Consider the following 19,613-nt stretch of genomic DNA (forward strand, 5'->3'; position numbering starts at 1 on the left):
ATAATTATTATTATAATAATAATGATGATGTTGATGTTGTTGTTGTTGATGTTTTTGATGATAATGACTTTTATTTGAAATTGAATAAAAACTATTAAAGATTTGTTTTTGTTTGTTGTTGGAATTTCTATTATTATAAATTTTATAACTTATTATTATAATAGTTATAATATTATAATAATTTGTTTTGTTGTTGTTGCTGTTACTAATGTTGTTTTTATTATTATTATAAGAATTTATTATAAATATATGAGTTGTTGTTGTAGTAGTATTAAATTTAATTATAGAAACTTTCTTATAATTAATTTTCATTATCATCATTTTGTTGTTGTTGTTGTTCTTATGGTTTTTGTTGTTGTTATTATTATTATTAGTAGTATTTTTAAAATTACAAGTACTAAAATTATATTTAAATTTCTTTTTCATATTTTTAATATTATTATTATAATAATTATTAATAATATTTTTATTACAACTACAACTAAATATTTGTCTACAACTACAGTAATAATAATAATTATAATAATCATAATAATAAGATTTTTTATATTTAAAACTACATTTTTTCGGTTTCGATTTCATATTTCTGAATCTTTTTAAATCCCTTATCAAGGGCCAACATTTTCCTTTAACTATTCGTCGTCGTCGTGCCATTGTTGTTGTTGTTGGAAAACTTTTAATTTTTCGTTTTCTTAGTTTTTGCCTTTTCTTAAATAAAAGTAATAAAATTTCTTTATAATTTATTAACAAAATCAATGAGGGAATTTCTAAAATTTTCAAATTCAACTTAACACTCGTTCTACGTAGAATTTGTGGAAAATTTCTTTTTAGTAAATAATTTGCTCTTAAGGACTTTTTGTGTTGTTTTGTTGTTGTTGTTGTTTTCGTTACGTTAGTAATTTTTAACCAATAGATTATAATAATTCTACATTCTCGATCATCGTACCATAATTTAATGATTTTTTCACAATTTCCCTCATTTTGCATAATTTCGCGAGTTTGGCAACTCTGGCACATATTTTCCCCCTTATAGGCAGTATTAGTTGTCTTGTGTAGTTGTTGTTGTTGAGTTTGATGTGTTAGTTCTTGTTCACTTTGTTGCTGTTTCTTGTCCTCATTATAACGTCTCATTCTCATAGAACGAGCACTATAACAGGACCACAGACACAGCAGTGTACTCAACCAGATTAAAAGCTTTTGAGCTTCGTTATGTTTGCGATACGATCCCAACATATCGGCCGATGACATATAATTGGTGGCATAGTAGGGTATGGTGCAGCGACTTTGTACTGCTGGCAATTCGCGACAATTTTCCGAATTCGGATATTCGGGCATATCGTCGGCATCATCGTCATAGTAAAAGACTCCGTCACAGAAGGCATAATATTGTAGCCGTTCGGCTAAAAGTGTGGCATTTTCGAATGCTGTATCATTACGCACCGCTATGGCAACGGTGGACATTTTAAGGCCATTCTTTTCTTCACCCATTTTTTGCTGTATCTTAGTTTCTACTCTGATATTAGCATTACTTTGTCCCCGATCTTTTGTCTTCATCGTTATATTAAACACTTTCGTTTCTCTTTCTTCGGTTAGAATATCGACTTCTTTTTCGATTTCAGTTTTATCCCACATATCGTTGCAGTACGTGCAAATGCCATCGCCTGAATTGCTGCAGTACGTATAGCAGCAGTCATTGGGTCCATGGCTGGCCTTTTCCAATTGTTCTTTGGTCTCTGCTATATTATAATCTATAATAATCCAAAAAGTTTTATTACTTTATGGTTAAAAATTAATTATTAATTTAGATCATACCTAAACATAAGAATGTTGGTTCGCCGGCGTATTGTGTAGGCATCGAGGGCGCTCGATCGGCTGGTAGAAGATATGGACATTTTTGCTCTACTGTTTGGCACACACTTAGGCAGGGTCGTATTCTTCGTCGTTTACGAAATTCAAATTCTTTACGTTTTGATCTGAAATTAAGAAAACGTATTAGCAAGATAATATAATGAAATTTGGAAAATCATGTTCTTTTTGTCTCTCTCTAGCACTTTTGTAAAGAGGACAGTAATGGATAGAAAGTAAAATTCTTATAACGACATGAAACGGATTCTCTGTGGTAGTGTGATCGAGTTGATTATCTACCGATCTTCATGATGTAGCGAGATTTTTTAACTTTGACTATATGTTAACCTGGTGAAGACCAAAATAGGGACAGGAAATATGAAAATTCTTGATTATATTAGACATCGTATGCTAAGCTTGCAGAAACTGGAGACCGACCGACCTAAGTATGACCTCTCGGGGGCATGTTACCTTGGTGAAATCTCTACCTTAGTGTTATTATTATACAGGGGTAAAGAGGTGCTACCAATACCTCTAGTCTGCCGGGACTATAAACTGGTAATGTCAAAAGTATCCTCAGCTTCGCCTTGGAATAATTTGGATTGGGTCTAAGCAGAGCACAAAATAATCTGGTACTACGGATTGCCAGTTGTATTGGCTGGTCAGTCGGTTGAGGTTTCTTCGGGATCCACGTAGTGGCTGTAGTTTAATATCCAAAATCGCGGGGACAGAATGTTGGTTTAAGGACTGATATATCCTGTAACTAATGGGTGGGATAATTCTCTCTCGAATAGGTCTGTGTACAGAGCAGCATATGCTGGATTTCTAAACCTGATTGGTATTTCTTATCGGTCGTGTAGTGAGACGCCGTTATGTGCTAAGGAATTGTCAGGTTAACGTTGAATGGTTGCTAGTCATCTCGTAATCTTTATGATCATGGGAATGAAACTCATGCGAAAATTGGTAAAAAAATTGGGAAAGTCACTATATATTGGAGATTAGTACTGCTTTAGTATGCCTTTTTACATTTTAGGAAAGTTTCTCTGTGCTGTTGGCATCTCAACAGGAAATATTGATTCATGCTACGCGACTAATTGTCGGGGCAATTATTGGAATCAGTTGAAATTCATACATTCTTTGTTCATAAAAGACGGATCCAGATCCATTTTGTCGGGTATTTCGGAATACCCAAATATGTCTCTAGGTGTTGTTGCAAGAGCTTAAAAAGGTTAAGGAATGTACTGTAATGGGTCATTAGTTTATAGGAATTGCTTTTAAATAATGCAGTCTTTCATGGCATCATAAGAGTGGTCACATTCCGGTAGATTTGGAAGCTTGATTCACCTGATGTTGGGGTTATCCCTCTTATATTCGACTACTTTTTATTGTCGCAGTGTGCATTATGCTTGTGCCTATGATTAGAGATTCGATTGCTCGAGTACTTCAGCAAAGTGCTTGTACATGGACCGACTCATCCATGTACAAAAATTGCCACCTGAGTACTTTATTGAAGGATTCAGGGGTATGTTCTACCGTTCTCAGGTGTACCCAGTGGATGAAAAAGACCGCTGTGAATTAAAGCCGTTAAGGCAGGTGATCACATAAAACACTCGACATTCGACATAAGTATGAGTGTTATCATACACTAGACCTTTAAATCAAGGCACTACATGGAGGATCTGTCCAACAAGGCAGATCGGTGCTGGACGCTGGACGCTAAGAAAACAAAAAATACCAACTTTATAAAACCTAATTAACTGGGGACCTCTTCAGACAAAAAGTATAATAAGTATAAGACTATTGAAGGGTGTTCAAGGACTACTTCAAACAAGGCTATTGGAATATTTTCAGCATATTAAAGTGGTCGCTCTTACAGACGAATTTATCAAAGGCATTGGAATATTTTACACAAATCTTGGACTTGTTAGATTACATACCAGATGCAGAATGTTGAGGCACCGTCTAAACAATGAATTGTATGGTTAAGTGGAACACAAAATGAAATATCGCTAGCATTCCGTTACTAAACGGAAGGTTCTAAACACAGACATAAAACGGATCAGGGGTTTTACAACAAAAATGCGAAATATAATAGTTCTACTTAACCCCAAAACCTATATAAAACTCTAAAAAGATATTTATCAAATACTTTTGTAAAGGTATCGTTACCAGGTCAATAGTGAATAATCGGCAAAGAGAGAGTGAATGTATTGCTGCAAAGGAAAAAGAACTCAAGAAGGTTAACGAATGCATTATCGTTCAGCGCAAACAGGGTATTATGTATGTATGGGTGGTTTACTTTCAACATCTTTATAAGCATGTAATCTGTATTAAATTTTTCGCAAATAATTTACCTTTTTAATAATTTGGTTATCACTGGATTCTTGGCATAAAAAGAATCCTCATTGTTGGCAGTCGATATGAAATTAAAAGATTGTTGCTTTTGTCTCTGCACTTGATGCATCACCGATGATGATGATGATGACGACGATGCATATGATGAAGACAACGATGGCGTTGATGACATGGATGGTCTGTTAACAACAACATCAGCAAATATTGTAGTTGTTGTTAATGTGGAATTATCACTGCGTTTTCGTCTTTTATTCGTTGATTTGTGATGAAAATTAAGTCCAAATGCTGCCTCATTAGTTGCATTAAAGCTTTGAAGACGTGCAGTAGTTCTGGTTCTTAAAGGATACCTTGGACTTGTAGTCCGTGGATTGAGGGTGATAATGTCATTAAATATTAATGCCTGGGAAATGGTAGAGGGATGCAATTGTTGTTGTTGTTGATTTTTATGGTGAATTAAAATCGTTTTATAATGAATGTCATTAATTTTATTGTGGTTGTTGCTGCTGCTGTTATCAATCAATATATGATTGATAAAATGTTGATGTTTTTGTTGCTGCTCATGTTCATGCTGTTGTTTTTGTATGTTTCTTCTTTTAACATGATGCTGTTGTTGTTGTTGCTGTTGCATATAGAAATGTTGTTGCTGATAATTGTTGCCATTATATTGCATGTCATGTTTCTTATTGTTGCTGTTTGTAATAAAATTCGATGTTGCTTGTTTTGTTGTTGGCATTGCAGATGACAGATCTGTTTCATTGTTATTAATTTTGCTGCTGCTGTTTGCTAATGTTGTTGCGGTATGAGAGGTAGTCATGTTTGAGGCCATGGTGGTATTGTTGCTGCTACTGTTACTACTGCTGCTGTTGCTGTGACTTAATGCATGTAATTTATACGAGTGGTTTGGGCTATTAACCCCACTATTACTAGCACTACCCAAACTGGTACTTTCTATAGTGGTGGTTAAGATTTCTGGTGGTTTCATAATATCGCTGGTCTCAGCAAAATACGGCACCAAAGTACTGCACACCCAGCGTCGATATGCTTCCTAAAATATATCAAAAATATATTGTGTATTAGTGAAAATAAATCTTAAAATTTTAATATATTTTATATGTTTGTGTAGTTTATTACAGTCTTAAGGCGTAAACTGTTTAACGAGCCTGTCTAGCCATGCGAAATTTTATATTATTAATTTGTCTATAGTTAATAGGCAATATATTAAATATGTATAAACAAAATGCAGAATATCAAATATTACCCTGAGGCGAGATATTAAATTCAATAGTTATCAGTACCGTAGAGACTAAATGCAATTCACGCATCAATATACAAATACAATCAAAATTAAAAATTAGTAGGAGTGTACAAATGCACAGCTCGACCATATGATACCCTACAAGGGACATCTAACATACACGAAAGTGAATCGTATATGACAGAACGTTTTTGTGTTGAATTTTATCCTGATAACTTTATAATTCAATGAAATATATGCGTTAAAGTGATTATCGGAAGTGAACCTTATATAAGAGCTGAACCGATCCAGAAAAAAAAATTGGTGTACTGATTAATGTGTACATAAAACATATTCTATTCGAATTTTATCCAGATAAATTAATAATACAATGAAATATGTGCGTTTAAGTGATTTTCGGAAGTGGACCTTATATGAGAGCTATGACCAATTGTGAACCGATACAAATATTCTTTGGCAATATGATTTCTTTTCGTATTATATTGACATACTTATACAAAATTTTGTATTTATATTGATATATATGAGGGAGTTTTTAACGATAAACTAATTTCCGGGAATATATACCTTTGTATGGGGGCTTTCAACACACTTGATCTTGTGTAGTTTCTGAGAAATGCGCTGAAGAATTGCAAAAAAAAAACTTAATTTTTTTCGAGGTAGACCGAAATTTTTACTCATAACTTTTTACGACGTGAGCCGATTTTGCTGATTTTCAATACCAAATTGCTTAGGACAATAGTAAATATTTTTGGTAAATTTGGTTGATCTCCTTGGCTTGGTTTTAACGTGAGCGTGGTTTACACAGACAGACGGACATAGCTAAATCGACTCAGAATTTCACAAGGACCGAGAATATATATACTTTGTTGGGTCTTAAATGAATATTTCTTGGTGTTACACATGGAACGACAAACTTATACATACCCTCTATCACCACTGATGACGGTGGAGGGTATAAAAAACGGGGCGGACTAGCAATAGGAGGGGGGTTTGTATTCTATTCCCGTTGGAATAAAATACAAAACATCGTTTATCTGCGAAACTTTTAGAATCTTCAAATTTTCAAAAGTTAACATGAAAGTAAACAATTGGAGTAAATTGAAAGTACGTTGATAAGGGGTCTTGAAAACGCGCACAACTTTAACATGTATGTGAACATTTGGATAATAAATTGGCGGTTTAGCATTAGACCTCCTATATGAAATAAATATAGAAATTCCCATATCAAAGAAACTATAAAATCTAGAATTCTTAGAATTTGCGCAAAGAACATTGAGAACATGTAAACGTGGGGGGTACCATTTTCCAATTTCGGACTATCACGAACATTTTTAAATCCATGCTAAATACAATAAATCGTATATATGCAAACTATAAGAAGTTAGAATCTTAATGAATCATCAGCAAAGTACACTGGATGTATCTAGTATGTATGTATATATCCAACCCCAAAAAAAAAAAAAAAAGTACTATAAAAAAGTTGAAGAAAGAATGACATCCTGTACTACGGATTGTCATAGAAGGGATGTTATTTTTATTTGATTCAAAATTCACTTCATCTGAAGTCATTCTCAGGAAGTAATTTTTATGTTCTTCACTTCCACAGAACGTAAACAAATTCACTTATTGCTTCTTTTGAAGTGATGATAAACGTTATTCTTTTGTATGTACTTCGTTTTATTTTTATTGGGTATATAATGACGCTCAACACATGATTTGCTTTCTGGTAACACAACGGGTCAGCCCTTGGACCCTAGTGTGTTGGCTTTTAGGTCGACTGCTTTATTAAGCATTTCTTTTCATTTTATATACAATTTATGGTGAATAGTATGATCAGTTTTCGATCGATTAGCACAGGTTAGGGTGACGTGAGTCCATTGTGTATTACAAAATTTGTATTTTACAAATACACAAAGTTCAACATATTATCGATAGCTACGTATTGTATTTTATACAGACAAAGAACAACCTAATATAAATGCATTGGAAAATATATAAATTATAATCATAAAATGGCATTAAGTTTATCGAAAACAAACCTCCTAAATAAACAAAAGTAAAATAGAAGAAAAAACACAAAGAAAGGAAGAAAGAAATGAACTCTACAAAATATATAAAATATTGTTATAAATTATTAGTCACTAAACTTAAGTGGGAAAGAAAGGGCAAACCGAACACATACAGAGTCATCGAGTCATAGGCAAAACCTGCAGTTCAGAGGGGCTACTAATATCTAGTGGATTTATCTGACAGTTACAGTTAGCCTTCCAATAAAGCTACATACAATATTACAAGTTGTTTGAATTTGCTTTGGCTATAGCTGTTAAGTAACTTGGCTATAATTGCTTTCTTTTAAGATCTTTTAAGAACACTAAAGTAATGACTGAATTTATCTGCATTCAAATAGTATAAAATACTTTAAAAGATATACATTTTAAACAACCCACTAGATCTACATTTGTAAACTTGTGGGCTGCATAGATAACTGCTAATGCTGCAGGAAAGTCATCCTTACTCACACACATAGAGAGTGGTAAAAGTAATTAAACAATTATCAAAACAAAATGTCTAAGGACAATAAACTTATATGACTCCCGATAAATATTAAAAAAATATCAATATAAGAAAACTATATGTATATATACATACATAAAGACAATGACATCTCTTAGTCTCTTTGGAGTTCACAGTCATACTTTTAGTTTCAGTAATAAAATTAATGATGTTGACAACAGGGGGATTTTTATTTTGAAATATTTATTAGTGGTGGCAATTCAGCGGGAAATAAAATACAGCAAAAGCTGTAATAATTTTTATTTATGTCCTGGGTGTTAATAATTAATTAGTTTATAAATCATAATGGAAATGGAGCTTTTTATTTCCACTCCATGTTGTAGTGTATAAATGAAAGTGTGTTTTTTTAGAGTAATAAATATTGTCTTTTTTAGCTTTGGTAGTTCAAACTGTTTTGTGGGTTCATTTTGATTTGATATCAATCATTTTGGAAAAGTTTTCTTAATGTTATGACGAGATAAGAGTGAAAAATAATATTTCTATTTCATTGTAGTTAATCAGAGTTTAAATAGATGAGCATTCGGTTTTATGGAACTGACTTCAAATGTAGTAAGTTTATATAGCATATATATTCTGGGTTCTCACGTAAGGCCCTTTTCAGGAAATAACTCTAACGCTTAACACTGGCTAGTCTATTCTCTAGTCTATAGTCATGTTTATAGTCTAGTCTATAGTCTAGTCTTTAGTCTAGTCTATAGTCTAGTCTTTAGTCTAGTCTATAGTCTAGTCAATAGTCTAGTATATAGTCTTGTATATAGTCTAGTCTATAGTCTGGTCTACTCTATAGTCTAGTCTAGTCAATAGTCTAGTCTATAGTCGAGTCTATAGTATGGTCTAGTCTATAGTCTAGTTTATAGTCTAGTCTATAGTCTAGTCTATAGTCTAGTCTATAGTCTAGTCTATAGTCTAGTCTATAGTCTAGTCTATAGTCTAGTCTATAGTCTAGTCTATAGTCTTGTCTACAGTCTAGTCTATAGTCTAGTCTATAGTCTAATCTATAGTCTAGTCTATAGTCTAGTCTATAGTCTAGTCTATAGTCTAGTTTATAGTCTAGTTTATAGTCTAGTTTATAGTCTAGTTTATAGTCTAGTATATAGTCTAGTCTATAGTCTAGTCTATAGTCTAGTTTATAGTTTAGTTTATAGTCTAGTATATAGTCTAGTCTATAGTCTAGTCTATAGTCTAGTCTATAGTCTAGTCTATAGTCTAGTCTATAGTCTAGTCTATAGTCTAGTCTATAGTCTAGTCTATAGTCTAGTCTATAGTCTAGTCTATAGTCTAGTCTATAGTCTAGTCTATAGTCTAGTCTATAGTCTAGTCTATAGTCTAGTCTATAGTCTAGTCTATAGTCTAGTCTATAGTCTAGTCTATAGTCTAGTCTATAGTCTAGTCTATAGTCTAGTCTATAGTCTAGTCTATAGTCTAGTCTATAGTCTAGTCTATAGTCTAGTCTATAGTCTAGTCTATAGTCTAGTCTATAGTCTAGTCTATAGTCTAGTCTATAGTCTAGTCTATAGTCTAGTCTATAGTCTAGTCTATAGTCTAGTCTATAGTCTAGTCTATAGTCTAGTCTATAGTCTAGTCTATAGTCTAGTCTATAGTCTAGTTTATAGTCTAGTTTATAGTCTAGTTTATAGTCTAGTTTATAGTCTAGTATATAGTCTAGTCTATAGTCTAGTCTATAGTCTAGTTTATAGTTTAGTTTATAGTCTAGTATATAGTCTAGTCTATAGTCTAGTCTATAGTCTAGTCTATAGTCTAGTCTATAGTCTAGTCTATAGTCTAGTCTATAGTCTAGTCTATAGTCTAGTCTATAGTCTAGTCTATAGTCTAGTCTATAGTCTAGTCTATAGTCTAGTCTATAGTCTAGTCTATAGTCTAGTCTATAGTCTAGTCTATAGTCTAGTCTATAGTCTAGTCTATAGTCTAGTCTATAGTCTAGTCTATAGTCTAGTCTATAGTCTAGTCTATAGTCTAGTCTATAGTCTAGTCTATAGTCTAGTCTATAGTCTAGTCTATAGTCTAGTCTATAGTCTAGTCTATAGTCTAGTCTATAGTCTAGTCTATAGTCTAGTCTAGTCTATAGTCTAGTCTATAGTCTAGTCTATAGTCTAGTCTATAGTCTAGTCTATAGTCTAGTCTATAGTCTAGTCTATAGTCTAGTCTATAGTCTAGTCTATAGTCTAGTCTATAGTCTAGTCTATAGTCTAGTCTAGTCTATAGTCTAGTCTATAGTCTAGTCTATAGTCTAGTCTATAGTCTAGTCTATAGTCTAGTCTATAGTCTAGTCTATAGTCTAGTCTATAGTCTAGTCTATAGTCTAGTCTATAGTCTAGTCTATAGTCTAGTCTATAGTCTAGTTTATAGTCTAGTTTATAGTCTAGTTTATAGTCTAGTTTATAGTCTAGTCTATAGTCTAGTCTATAGTCTAGTCTATAGTCTAGTTTATAGTTTAGTTTATAGTCTAGTATATAGTCTAGTCTATAGTCTAGTCTATAGTCTAGTCTATAGTCTAGTCTATAGTCTAGTCTATAGTCTAGTCTATAGTCTAGTCTATAGTCTAGTCTATAGTCTAGTCTATAGTCTAATCTATAGTCTAGTCTATAGTCTAGTCTATAGTCTATTCTATAGTCGAGTCTATAGTCTAGTCTATAGTCTAGTCTATAGTCTAGTCTATAGTCTAGTCTAAAAATTTTATTCAATTGGAATTTTCAATTGTGATGTTAATTCAAATGTTAATATTATTTTTCAAGTTCCATTGAAACTATTTCATTAAATATTTATATATACATAAACCATTGTAGTGAAGATAAAAAATCTTTAGTTAAACGTGTCTTTCTTCTAAAAATTATAGTTTCATTGAACATAGTAATATAAAGGAAAGTTCATTGACATTTATTGGCCTTCGGAAACATTTGTCTTCTCAAATAACTAAAGGCCAACAAAATAAGAAAAAAAAATACATAAAATACGTTTTTTATGACAAAATAAAGGAATAGAAAATAACGAAAGGTTATTGAACGGATGTTTAAGACAAAGGAGTTTTAAAACATTAACCAAGAGGTTTAAAGAAGGACCTATTTTGTTGAACTTTTCTGAATGTAACCATAAACCATTTTCTAACCAAATATAACAACCAATTTCATTACATTTATCCAATCATTTAAGATCGTCAAAGTGTAGTCATAAAATACTGTTTCTTTCGTTATCATTTAAATAAACTGATGAACTCTGTTTTCGCAATATATTAACTGTTATAAGGGGCAATGGTAAGTCGTCCTTGGCTCAGTACAGAAAAAATCGTACTTCAAACATGTTGTCCGTGTGTACGGTTTTAAGTTTTAAATACAAAATGTTAATTAAATTTTGAACTTAAGAGTCTTTATTCCTTAATTTATTCTTTCAATGAAAAATTATTAATATGTTTATCTCCATAAAATATTTTTACAATTTTGTTACATTCACACACACAACAGCCAATTTTAAAAACATCTCGGCAGCATGTTCGGATACATTGTAGACATCTTTTCACAGAGCCAAATAAATCCCTTAAGGACATTTTTTGTCATATTATGTAGCAAACAAAAGATTGTTTAAGAAATACGAATTAAAAAATATGTGTGTGTATGTATATGTATATATAGTTATTATAAATTGAAAAAAACAAGAGTTAATTATTTGCCACAAATCACAAAAGAACTTAAACCGAAAGTGAATGATAAAACAAGAAAGTGTTGATTATGATGTTCGCTGGCTGTCCTTATTCTCAATGTATAATATTCTTTATGTTTTAAAAGGACATGACAAAGATGAGCTTTTATAATATATTTTAGTTCGAGTATAAAAAAGTCATTCAAACAATAAACCGGTAAAATGCGTCCATAAAAAATCCAACAACGACAAAAATCTAACAATTCTGCACAATGCCAAAGAGACAACAGTTGACAACCAGCACAAAGGCCAATGAGGTACATACATTTTTATATAGCTTGAGGGAATATTTTAAACGGTACTCAAATGTTTGAAGTGCAAAATTAAGTGAAATAATGAAAAAAAAATCTTAAGGAATAAAAGTATGAAAGCTTAGTCGGCCGTGTGTGAAATTCTATCTCGAAAAAAAAAAAAAAAACAGATGGAGGGTATATTAAGTTTATTATACTGTTTGTACCACATCGAATGTATCATAATGAAGTTTTTCAATAGAATCTCAGACGAGCTTCGATAAGTAATGTCAATTTGAAGTTTTTCGCGCCAAAACTGACGATTTGCAATAGAAATTTTATATAAATAACTATAAACCCAATGCGCTTTATAACCCTAATAATAAAGTGCCGTAAAAAGTTAGGACTCTAGCTGTTATATTTCCTTAGGTACAGAAAAATAAGATTTTGTATATATGGTGAGGTGACATGCCCACTATAGCTCTTTCACTTTGTGAGATGTTTGACTTTTAATACTTATTTTATATGTAGGCGTGACGTCAAATTATTTTTAAACAGTGTAGTCTATAGCTAATTCTATAGTCAAGTCTATAGTCTAGCCTATAGTCTAATCTATAGTCAAGTCTATAGTCTAATCTATAGTCAAGTCTATAGTCTGGTCTATAGTCTGGTCTATAGTCTAGTCTATAGTCTAGTCTATAGTCTAGTCTATAGTCTAGTCTATAGTCTAGTCTATACTCTGGTCTATAGTCTAGTCTATAGTCTAGTCTATAGTCTAGTCTATAGTCTAGTCTATAGTCTAGTCTATAGTCTAGTCTATAGTCTAGTCTATAGTCTAGTCTATAGTCTAGTCTATAGTCTAGTCTATAGTCTCTATTAGTCTAGTCTATAGTCTAGTCTATAGTCTAGTCTATAGTCTAGTCTATAGTCTAGTCTATAGTCTAGTCTATAGTTAGTCTATAGTCTTAGTCTATAGTCTAGTCTATAGTCTAGTCTATAGGTAGTCTATAGTCTAGTCTATAGTCTAGTCTATAGTCTAGTCTATAGTCTAGTCTATAGTCTAGTCTATAGTCTAGTCTATAGTCTAGTCTATAGTCTAGTCTATAGTCTAGTCTATAGTCTAGTCTATAGTCTAGTCTATAGTCTAGTCTATAGTCTAGTCTATAGTCTAGTCTATAGTCTAGTCTATAGTCTAGTCTATAGTCTAGTCTATAGTCTAGTCTATAGTCTAGTCTATAGTCTAGTCTATAGTCTAGTCTATAGTCTAGTCTATAGTCTAGTCTATAGTCTAGTCTATAGTCTAGTTAGTCTAGTCTATAGTCTAGTCTATAGTCTAGTCTATAGTCTAGTCTATAGTCTAGTCTATAGTCTAGTCTATAGTCTAGTCTATAGTCTAGTCTATAGTCTAGTCTATAGTCTAGTCGATATTCTAGTCTATAGTCTAGTCTATAGTCTAGTCTATAGTCTAGTCTATAGTCTAGTCGATATTCTAGTCTATAGTCTAGTCTATAGTCTAGTCTATAGTCTAGTCTATAGTCTAGTCTATAGTCTAGTCTATAGTCTAGTCTATAGTCTAGTCTATAGTCTAGTCTATAGTCTAGTCTATAGTCTAGTCTATAGTCTAGTCTATAGTCTAGTCTATAGTCTAGTCTAGTCTATAGTCTAGTCTAGTCTAGTCTATAGTCTAGTCTAGTCTAGTCTATAGTCTAGTCTAGTCTATAGTCTAGTCTAGTCTAGTCTATAGTCTAGTCTATAGTCTAGTCTATAGTCTAGTCTATAGTCTAGTCTATAGTCTAGTCTATAGACTAGTCTAGTCTATAGACTAGTCTAGTCTATAGTCTAGGCTATAGTCTATAGTCTAGTCTATAGTCTAGTCTATAGTCTAGTCTATAGTCTAGTCTATAGTCTAGTCTATAGTCTAGTCTATAGTCTAGTCTATAGTCTAGTCTATAGTCTAGTCTATAGTCTAGTCTATAGTCTAGTCTATAGTCTAGTCTATAGTCTAGTCTATAGTCTAGTCTATAGTCTAGTCTATAGTCTAGTCTATAGTCTAGTCTATAGTCTAGTCTATAGTCTAGTCTATAGTCTAGTCTATAGTCTAGTCTATAGTCTAGTCTAGTCTAGTCTATAGTCTAGTCTATAGTCTAGTCTTAGTCTAGTCTATAGTCTAGTCTATAGTCTAGTCTATAGTCTAGTCTATAGTCTAGTCGATAGTCTAGTCTATAGTCTAGTCTATAGTCTAGTCTATAGTCTAGTCTATAGTCTAGTCTATAGTCTAGTCTATAGTCTAGTCTATAGTCTAGTCTATAGTCTAGTCTATAGTCTAGTCTATAGTCTAGTCTATAGTCTAGTCTATAGTCTAGTCTATAGTCTAGTCTATAGTCTAGTCTATAGTCTAGTCTATAGTCTAGTCTATAGTCTAGTCTATAGTCTAGTCTATAGTCTAGTCTATAGTCTAGTCTATAGTGTAGTCTATAGTCTAGTCTATAGTCTAGTCTATAGTGTAGTCTATAGTCTAGTCTATAGTCTAGTCTATAGTCTAGTCTATAGACTAGTCTAGTCTATAGTCTAGGCTATAGTCTATAGTCTTGGCTATAGTTTAGTCTATAGTCAAGTCTACAGTCTAGTCTATGGTCTAATCTATAGTCTAGTCTATAGTCTAGTCTATAGTCTAGTTTATAGTCTAGTCTATAGTCTAGTCTATAGTCTAGTCCATAGTCTAGTCAATAGTCTAGTCCATAGTCTAGTCTATAGTCTAGTCTATAGTCTAGTCTATAGTCTAGTCTTTAGTCTATTCTATAGTCTAGTCTATAGTCTATAGTATAGTCTATGGTCTAGTCTATAGTTTAGTCTATAGTCTAGTCTATAGTCTAGTCTATAGTCTAGTCTATAGTCTAGTCTATAGTCTAGCCTATAGTCTAGTCTATAGTCTAGTCTATAGTCTAGTCTATAGTCTAGTCTATAGTCGAGTCTATAGTCTAGTCTATAGTCTAGTCTAAAGACCAGTCTATAATCCATTCTACAGTCTACTTTATAGTCTAAAGTCTAGTCTATAGTCTAGTCTAGTCTAGTCTAGTCTACAGTCCAGTCTGTAGTGTAGTCTATGGTCTAGTCCTGTCTATACTGTGGTCTATAATCTAGTATAATGTCTATATTTCCAGCAGGTAATATGAAAGTAATTCAGTTATAGTTGCTATAATATACATACATACATACATACATACATACATACATACATACATACATACATACATACATACATACATACATACATACATACATACATACATACATACATACATATATACATATATACATATATACATATATACATATATACATATATACATACATACATACATACATACATACATACATACATACATACATACATACATACATACATACATACATACATACATACATACATACATACATACATATATACATACATACATACATATGCAGAAAAAATAAATATTTAAATAGTTTATTATGTGTATTTCAACTTTATAATTAAATATTCACTTACTTTCAACACATAACATACACATTATATGTTGTAAATTTTACACATTTAAATTTATTTTGTTCTCTATAGTTAATTTATTTGTGCAAATGTTTTGTTCTTTTAGTTTTACAAACAATATTGAAGTTTAATAATTAAATATTTAATTTTGTATATATTTTGTTTAGAGATTTTACTTTTTAATGGGTCATTTAAATATTCAAATAGTACTTATGATAATTGGGACTTATTAGGCATTTAATAAAAATTCTATTTGCTAACAAATAGTAGAATAAAGTTCAGTATTGTGTAACTTAAAGTGAGTATGTTGTGATTTAAATTTAATATACATTAATATACATATATAACATTGTAAGTAGTAGTCCATGTAGAAAAATGTGTGTAACACAATAAAGTATTCATATAATCCATAGTGCAAAATATAATCTAGTCTACAGTCCAGACTATAATCTAGTTTATAGCCCAGACTATAATCTATTCTATAGCCCAGACTATAAATATTACATTTTGAAGCCCATGTAAAGTCTATAGTCCAGGCGTATGTATATGCGTATGTATATACCTGACATTCATGTATATAATTTTTTCCTCTGTGTATAGTATACTCTAAAGTCCAGACAATAGTCTGCATACTATAATCTAGTCTGTAGCGCAAACCATAGTCTATTCTTTAGTCCAGACTATATCCAAATACAACATTTAATTAGCCCATGCAAGAATAGTGAGTGCTAGACAACCGAATAGTTTATAGTGAGGTCTATAGTCCAGACTATACTCCAGTATATAGGTCAGGCTATAATATAGTCTGGAAAGCATACTATACTCTAGTTTATAGTCCAGACTATAGTTAGTCTATGGTCTAGTGTAGTATAAAGGCCAGGCTAAAACATAGTCCATATTTCAGACTATAGTCTATTCTATAGTGAATACTCTGGTCTAGTCTATAGTCCAGACTTTTGTCTATTCTTTAGTGCAGACTATAGTCTAGTCTTTAGTCCAGAGTATGGTCATATCCATTACCCTGACTATAGTACATTGGCCTTGGATGTAGATCAGACCATAGTCTAGAATATATTCCTAGGCTAGACCATGGCCTGGATTATTATTTTGAATTTAGTTGAATCATAGGTTAGAAAATATTTTGGACTATACTCTAGACATAGACGATTTTTGTGTTTTACAACATTTTTCATATGTACCAATAATTATTTCATCTGCTGTTAACTCTATTGACATAAAGAACTCTTCATTAACAGTGTTAAATATTTTTGTATTTTTAATTACAAAAAAATCTCTGCTAATTTCTTAAAAATGTTTACATTTTCTTTTTGTTTTTTGCTCTTTCTTTTAACATCATAAAAAAGTACTTTTACGAAATTTTAATTTTTTGAAAGCAAAGCAAATATTTGTTTGCCGTGACAAAAGTAGTTGCCATCAATCATTTACATTTTCATACAGCTAAAAATTTGGTTGCAAGCCTTTTGAAAACGAATGGAGGTGGTAGGGTAAATGAAAAATACACATAAGTAATGGATGATAGGAAATAAAAATGAAATACACACATGTGTCAGATGGCTTTTGGTTAAACTCGTATACACACATACATATACATATGTACAAACATATATATCTTCCAGTATATACTATTTTCAAAAACAGCAAATGAAAGGAAACGTCGTTTTTTAAAGCAATATTTTTCTTTCTTAAGAAGACAAATGTCAAAAGAAAAAAAATTAAAGCACTTCCTTACACACTCGATTACAATATTAAACATTCTAAAACATACATATGATAATACCCTGCAGATTTTCAAAATAATATCGCTTAGATTGTAATATTAACATAATTACAATTATTAACTATCAAACAATATTGATAAAATGTTTATTTATATGTATTACTTCATAACTGCAGGGCATACAGACGGCCTCCATATATGTGAGCATATTCTCTTTTTGTCATATGCAGATTTATTTTGTGGATTTTTTCTTTTAACGATTGAAAATTAAATTTAATATATCGCCCCATTAACACATGTCCAAAATCATTTATAATATGCAAACATAGAAATTTGGTTATAAAGACACATAAATAAAATATTTGGCAAATACTTGCCCTTTATAAACTCTCACATATGTATATTCATTCATGTCCAAACCTATAATACCACAAGGCAGCTCTGAATTCAATCAAATTAACAATCCATAATCCTTGATTTCATGATGAACTACTTCATAAATGAAACAATTTGAACTACAATCTATTCTACAGTCTTGGGGATAGTCTAGTCCACAATATATGGATTATAGAATTAAAGTGTAGCCTATGATCTAAACTATAGTTTCATATATTTTATATAATTGGTCAGATTATAAACCAATCCAAAGTTCAGGCTATAGTCTATTCTAAGCTCCAGACTATCGAGTATTATATAGTCCATAAGAGAAAAAATAAAAATATTATAGACCAGACTATATTCTATTCTAAAATCCAGACTATAATATATTCTATGGCCCAGGCTATAGTATATTCTATAGTTCAGACTATAGCCTATTCTATAGTTCAGACTATAGTATATTCTATAGTCCAGACTATAGTCTAATCAATACTCTATTCTATATTCTATTCTATAGTCCAGACTATAGCGTATTCTATAGTCTATTCCATAGCCTCTTCTATAGTCCAAACTATAGTCTATTCTATAGTCCAGACTAAAGTCTATTCTATAGTCCAGACTATAGGCTATTCTATAGTCCAGACTATAGTCTATTCTTTACTCCATACTATAGTATATTCTATAGTCCAGACTATAGTCAATTCTTTAGTCCAAACTAAAGTCTATTCTATAGCCTATTCCATAGTCTATTCTATACTCTATTCTATAGTCCTGACTTTAGTCTATTCTATAGTCCAGACTATAGACTATTCTATAGTCCAGACTAAAGTCTATTCTACATCCTGTTCCATAGTATATTCTATAGTTTTATTGTTTTATAAGTATAGTCAAACTAGACTAGTCGAATGTACGGACTGCAGGCAAGTTCTTGCCAAAACTATAGTCAAAATTATTGGTTGGATTATGGTCTATTATATAATAAATTCTATAGTCATGACTACCACCTATTCTATAGCCTAGGGTAGATATTAACTTAAATTTTATTAATTAAAATCATTCGAAGAATTATTTCAGTATTTTCCATCTCATAATTGTATCTTCTTTATAAATTCTGCGAATTTTTTTTATAAAGTTATGCTGGTTTTGCTACTTAAATCCATGTTAGTTAAGCTATTATTTTTGTTACCTACTTCCCTTTTCCTATATCTGTTTTGTTTTTTTTACTGTTCACTGCCTTTCGTATTTGTATTTATACTTAGTTCCTAATTTTTGTCAATTTCTCTTTAACACAACCTTTATCAATGTGCACTGTATTTGTATCTACTTGTACTTTCCTCAGTATGAGTACGCCTTTAATATGCGTAACCTTTTCGTTTGATTTCCTAAAAGTTTAGGGATGACAACTTTTTTCCTCCACATTTGTCTATTGGTATTTGTTTCGGTATCTTTTGAGTTTAGTTCATTTGCTTTTTTTTGTTCATAATTTTTCTTTTCCTTTTTGTGCAAATGTGTGGGCGCAACCTTTAGCTTTTGGGATTTTCTTACGCTTGCTATTTATATTGTAATTTTCTTATTCGCTGTTCCTATTTTTATTTGAATTTATCCTTGTGTGTTTTTCTTTTGCTTTTCTTTATTTATCATTTCTCTGATATAAAATACTTATCCGTCCCTTTATTTCCCATTCCGTTTATTTTTTGTTTGAAATTTATGGTTGTTTTTGTTCTAAACAACAAATATTCAGATATAGATACTGAGAGTCCTTATGAATGAATTTTATTCAGTTGTATACATTTGAATATCAGCATTAGGGTGGTATCTTATTTTTATAACAAATAAAAATAAAGCAACTTTAGTATTAGTTAAATACTACTTATAGACTAGACTATTAACTAGACTATAGACTAGACTATAGATTAGACTATAGACTAGACTATAGACTAGACTATAGACTAGACTATAGACTAGACTATAGACTAGACTATAGACTAGACTATA

General features: G+C 31.4%; 1 protein-coding gene across 1 annotated transcript in view; it reads right to left on the bottom strand.

Annotated features, from left to right (window-relative positions):
• Positions 1 to 19,613, bottom strand: part of LOC111681786 — a gene marked incomplete at its 5' end in the record, with an annotated part of 93,683 nt that overhangs the window by 2,440 nt on the left and 71,630 nt on the right. The window contains 3 exons of the mRNA XM_046954092.1: positions 361 to 1,748; positions 1,813 to 1,973; positions 4,200 to 5,245. Coding sequence (XP_046810048.1) covers positions 361 to 1,748; positions 1,813 to 1,973; positions 4,200 to 5,245 — 2,595 coding nt within the window. The remainder of the gene's footprint in view (positions 1 to 360; positions 1,749 to 1,812; positions 1,974 to 4,199; positions 5,246 to 19,613) is intronic.

Source organism: Lucilia cuprina, chromosome 6 (genome assembly GCF_022045245.1).
Source record: "Lucilia cuprina isolate Lc7/37 chromosome 6, ASM2204524v1, whole genome shotgun sequence".
Classification (NCBI taxonomy): Eukaryota; Metazoa; Arthropoda; class Insecta; order Diptera; family Calliphoridae; genus Lucilia; species Lucilia cuprina.